The 5,000-nt window shown below is 50.0% G+C and overlaps 1 protein-coding gene across 1 annotated transcript in view; it reads right to left on the minus strand.

Moving 5' to 3' along the window:
• The window catches only part of LOC142908225 (double C2-like domain-containing protein beta), a 25,992-nt gene that overhangs the window by 16,325 nt on the left and 4,667 nt on the right, over window positions 1-5,000 (minus strand). The window contains exon 4 of the mRNA XM_076058587.1: window positions 4,855-4,890. Within this exon, the coding sequence (XP_075914702.1) occupies window positions 4,855-4,890 (36 nt within the window). The remainder of the gene's footprint in view (window positions 1-4,854; window positions 4,891-5,000) is intronic.

A 5,000-nucleotide genomic window follows, 5' to 3' on the forward strand; every position in this document is an offset into this window, starting at 1 on the left:
TCCTCACACAATCCAGCCTGGTTAGACCCAGGATAGATCGTAGGCAGGCCAGCCTAAATGTTTCCAACCGGCGAAGATATTCCATTAGGGGGGGTCCACGTTTCGCAAGCGTAGAGAAGGGAGGGAATGACCGTGGCCGAGAAGACCTGAAGCTTAGTGCGGAGCGACAGACCAGGTAGCTTCCACACAGCGTTACGCAACCGATGAAAAGATATTGCCGCTCGACTGATTCGGAGTGAGACCTCTGCTGTTAAACCGGAGCCGGTCATAAGCACACTGCCCAGTTTTGGGGAACTCTCCACTCTCTCCACAACTGCCCCATCACCGATTGGGAGTTGTGGGGGTGGAGTGTCCGATGGTATGAAATACCCAGGCAGGTGCTTAGTTTTGGTGTGGGCTGATGGTAAGGCCCCACCTCTTAGTGGCACGCTCCAGTCTCAGCAGCAGCGTCTCCAACTCCTCCTCTGAATGAGCAGCTATTACCAAATCATAGGCATACATAACGTGGTTGAGCAATAGGGAGCCATCCCTTGACCGCACCCGGGCATCGATCAGCCTCCCAATGTATCTGTACCATATGGAGATTCCCCCGGTACAGCTATTGAAGGCTTCACGAAGTACGTGGTCAAAATAGATGTTAAATAATGTGGGAGCCAGAGGACATCCCTGTCACACCCCAAGGTGTACAGGGAATGGCTCTGACTCCCGGCCACGCAGTTTTACCCGGGCCCGCTCACCATCATGAAGGTCCTTAATGATCGTGAGCAGAGGGTCAGGGACTCCAAAAGCACGAAGAACAACCCAGAGCCCAGGCCTACTGATGGCATCTTAGGCCTTGACCAGGTCAATAAAGCAGAGATGTAGGTCTTGTTGGAATTCCCTACACCTCTGCTGTAGCAGACGGACAGAAAATATGGCATCTGTGCAGGACCGCCCTTTCCTGAAACCGCATTGGGGTTCCGCAAGCCTCTCCTCAGAGTGCCTGGCAAGGCGATGTTGAATAATCCTTGCCAGGACCTTTCCCGGCACACTGAGGAGTGAGATGCCCCTGTAGTTGTTACAGTCTGTGCGGTCCCCCTTCTTAAAGAGGGGGACCGCCAGGGCATCCTTTCAATCCTGCGGAACCCGTCCAGTGGTCCAGACTGTTGTTATGATGTCATATAGGGTAGTCTGTGCACAAACGCCACCCTCCCTCAGCATTTCGCTTGGGAAATCATCTCTGCCCACTGCCTTTCCTGGTCTCAGACTCCGGATTGCCTTCAGTACTTCCTCAACAGATGGCACCTCAGCCATCCACTCACAGGGAGTGACTTCTTCCAATATTTGAGGCACCGCAGCCTCAGCAGGGTCATCCCCACTTTGTGCCACGATGTTTTCCTGGCTGAGGGATTTCCCCTCCCCCCAGGACCTCACAGAAATGCTCAGCACTACAAAGATAAAGATCCCCCGTATAGCCTTAACAGACTGTAGGGGCAAGTGCTGTTAGCGAGCACCTATGAAGGCACTACACACACAGTGACACAAACACACAGTGACACACACACACAGTGACTCACACACACACACAGACACACACACAGACACACACACAGTGACACACACACACACAGTGACACAAACACACAGTGACACACACACACAGTGACTCAGACACACACACAGACACACACACAGACACACACACAGACACAGTGTAGAGTGTGTGTTGAGTGTTCGTGCATGAATATTTGTAGTCTCTAATGGAAGCTTTCGAGTGCCTATGAGTCTCTGTATATTTATTTGGGTCTCTATGAGTCGTTATGGGTCTCTATGGGTATCTATGGGTCTCTATGGGTCTCTATGGGTGTCTATGGGTGTCTATGGGTCTCTATGAGTCTCTATGGGTGACTATGGGTCTCTATGAGTCTCTATGGGTGTCTATGAGTCTCTATGGGTGTTTATGAGTCTCTATGGGTCTCTATGGGTGTCTATGGGTGTCTATGAGTCTCTATGGGTGTCTATGGGTCTCTATGGGTGTCTATGGGTGTCTATGGGTGTCTATGGGTCTCTATGGGTCTCTATGGGTGTCTATGGGTGTCTATGGGTCTCTATGAGTCTCTATGAGTCGCTATGGGTATCTATGGGTGTCTATGGGTGTCTATGAGTCTCTATGGGTGTCTATGGGTCTCTGTGAGTCTCTATGGGTGTCTATGGATCTGTATGGGTGTCTATGGGTGTCTATGGGTGTCTATGGATCTGTATGGGTGTCTATGGGTGTCTATGAGTCTCTATGGGTCTCTATGGGTGTCTATGGGTGTCTATGGGTCTCTATGGGTCTCTATGGGTGACTATGGGTCTCTATGAGTCTCTATGGGTCTCTATGGGTCTCTGTGGGTGTCTATGGGTCTCTATGAGTCTCTATGAGTCGCTATGGGTATCTATGGGTGTCTATGGGTCTCTATGGGTCTCTATGGGTGTCTATGGGTGTCTATGGGTCTCTATGAGTCTCTATGGGTGACTATGGGTCTCTATGAGTATCTATGGGTGTCTATGAGTCTCTATGGGTGTCTATGGGTATCTATGGGTCTCTATGGGTCTCTATGGGTCTCTATGGGTGTCTATGAGTCTCTATGGGTGTCTATGGGTGTCTATGGGTCTCTATGGGTCTCTATGGGTGTCTATGGGTCTCTATGGGTCTCTATGAGTCTCTATGTGTCTCTGTGGGTGTCTATGGGTCTCTATGGGTCTCTATGGGTGTCTATGGGTCTCTATGGGTCTCTATGGGTGTCTATGGGTCTCTATGGGTGTCTATGGGTGTCTATGGGTGTCTATGGGTCTCTATGGGTGTCTATGGGTGTCTATGGGTCTCTATGGGTCTCTATGGGTGTCTATGGGTCTCTATGGGTCTCTATGCGTGTCTATGGGTGTCTATGGGTCTCTATGAGTCTCTATGGGTGACTATGGGTGTCTATGGGTCTCTATGAGTCTCTATGGGTGACTATGGGTCTCTATGAGTATCTATGGGTGTCTATGAGTCTCTATGGGTGTCTATGGGTATCTATGGGTCTCTATGGGTCTCTATGGGTCTCTATGGGTGTCTATGAGTCTCTATGGGTGTTTATGAGTCTCTATGGGTCTCTATGGGTGTCTATGGGTCTCTATGAGTCTCTATGTGTCGCTATGGGTCTCTATGGGTGTCTATGGGTCTCTATGGGTCTCTATGGGTGTCTATGGGTCTCTATGGGTCTCTATGAGTCGCTATGAGTCGCTATGGGTATCTATGGGTGTCTATGGGTCTCTATGGGTGTCTATGGGTCTCTATGGGTGTCTATGGGTCTCTATGAGTCGCTATGGGTCAATATGAGTCTCTATGGGTGTCTATGGGTCTCTATGGGTGTCTATGGGTCTCTATGGGTGTCTATGGGTGTCTATGGGTCTCTATGGGTGTCTATGAGTCTCTATAGGTGTCTATGGGTGTCTATGGGTCTCTATGGGTCTCTATGGGTGTCTATGGGTCTCTATGGGTCTCTATGAGTCTCTATGTGTCTCTGTGGGTGTCTATGGGTCTCTATGGGTCTCTATGGGTGTCTATGGGTCTCTATGGGTCTCTATGGGTCTCTATAGGTGTCTATGGGTGTCTATGGGTCTCTATGGGTCTCTATGGGTCTCTATGAGTCTCTGTGGATGTGTGTGGGTCTCTATGAGTCTCTATGGGTCTCTATGGGTGTCTATGGGTCTCTATGGGTCTCTATTGGTGTCTATGGGTCTCTATGGGTGTCTATGCGTCTCTATGGGTGTCTATGGGTGTCAATGAGTCTCTATGGGTGTCTATGGGTCTCTATGGGTCTCTATGGGTGTCTATGGGTCTCTATGGGTCTCTATGGGTCTCTATGGATCTCTATGAGTCTCTATGGGTCTCCGTGGGTCTCCGTGGGTCTCTATGGGTCTCTATGGGTCTCTATGAGTCTCAATGAGTTTCTATGGGTCTCTATGGGTGTCTATGGGTGTCTATGGATCTCTATGGGTCTCTATGGGTCTCTATGGGTGTTTATGGGTGTCTATGGCGATCTATGGGTGTCTATGGGGATCTATGGGCGTCTATGAGTCTATGGGTCTCTATGGGTCTCTATGGGTCTCTATGGGTGTCTATGGGGATCTATGGGTGTCTATGGGTCTTTATGGGTCTCTATGGGTGTCTATGGGTCTCTATGAGTCTCTATAGGTGTCTATGGGTCTCTATGAGTCTCTATGGGTGTCTATGGGTCTCTATGGGTGTCTATGAGTCTCTATGGGTGTCGATGGGTCTCTATGGGTCTCTATGGGTCTCTATGGATCTCTATGAATTAGTTAGTGAGTGAGTGAGCGGGTGAGTGAGTGGGTGAGTGAATGATTGAGTGGGTGAGTGAGTGCGTGAGTGAGTGATTGAGTGAGTGAATGATTGAGTGGGTGAGTGACTGAGTGAGTGACTGAGTGACTGAGTGAGTGAATGACTGAGTGAGTGACTGAGTGACTGACTGAGTTAATGAGTGACTGAGTGAGTGACTGAGTTAATGAGTGACTGACTGAGTGACTGAGTTAATGAGTGACTGAGTGACTGAGTGACTGACTGAGTGACTGACTGAGTGACTGGGTGACTGACTGAGTGACTGAGTGACTGAGTGACTGACTGAGTGACTGAGTGAGTGACTGAGTGACTGAGTGACTGACTGAGTGACTGAGTGAGTGACTGAGTGACTGACTGAGTGACTGAGTGACTGAGTGACTGACTGAGTGACTGAGTGAGTGACTGAGTGACTGACTGAGTGACTGAGTGACTGAGTGACTGACTGAGTGACTGAGTGACTGACTGAGTGACTGAGTGACTGAGTGACTCACTGGTATCATCTGAGTCGTATCCTTCAACCTCCTCCTCTGCCTCGACCGTTTCCGCCACCGCTGGCATTCTCGCTCCACCACCTCCACCTCCACCACCTCCACCACCACCTCCACCACCACCACCTCGACCACCACCACCACCACCA

The sequence above is a fragment of the Petromyzon marinus genome, assembly GCF_048934315.1.
Source record: "Petromyzon marinus isolate PM22_M1 ecotype Great Lakes invasive population chromosome 77 unlocalized genomic scaffold, UKy_Petmar_22M1.pri1.0 chr77_unloc.1, whole genome shotgun sequence".
Lineage (NCBI taxonomy): Eukaryota > Metazoa > Chordata > Hyperoartia > Petromyzontiformes > Petromyzontidae > Petromyzon > Petromyzon marinus.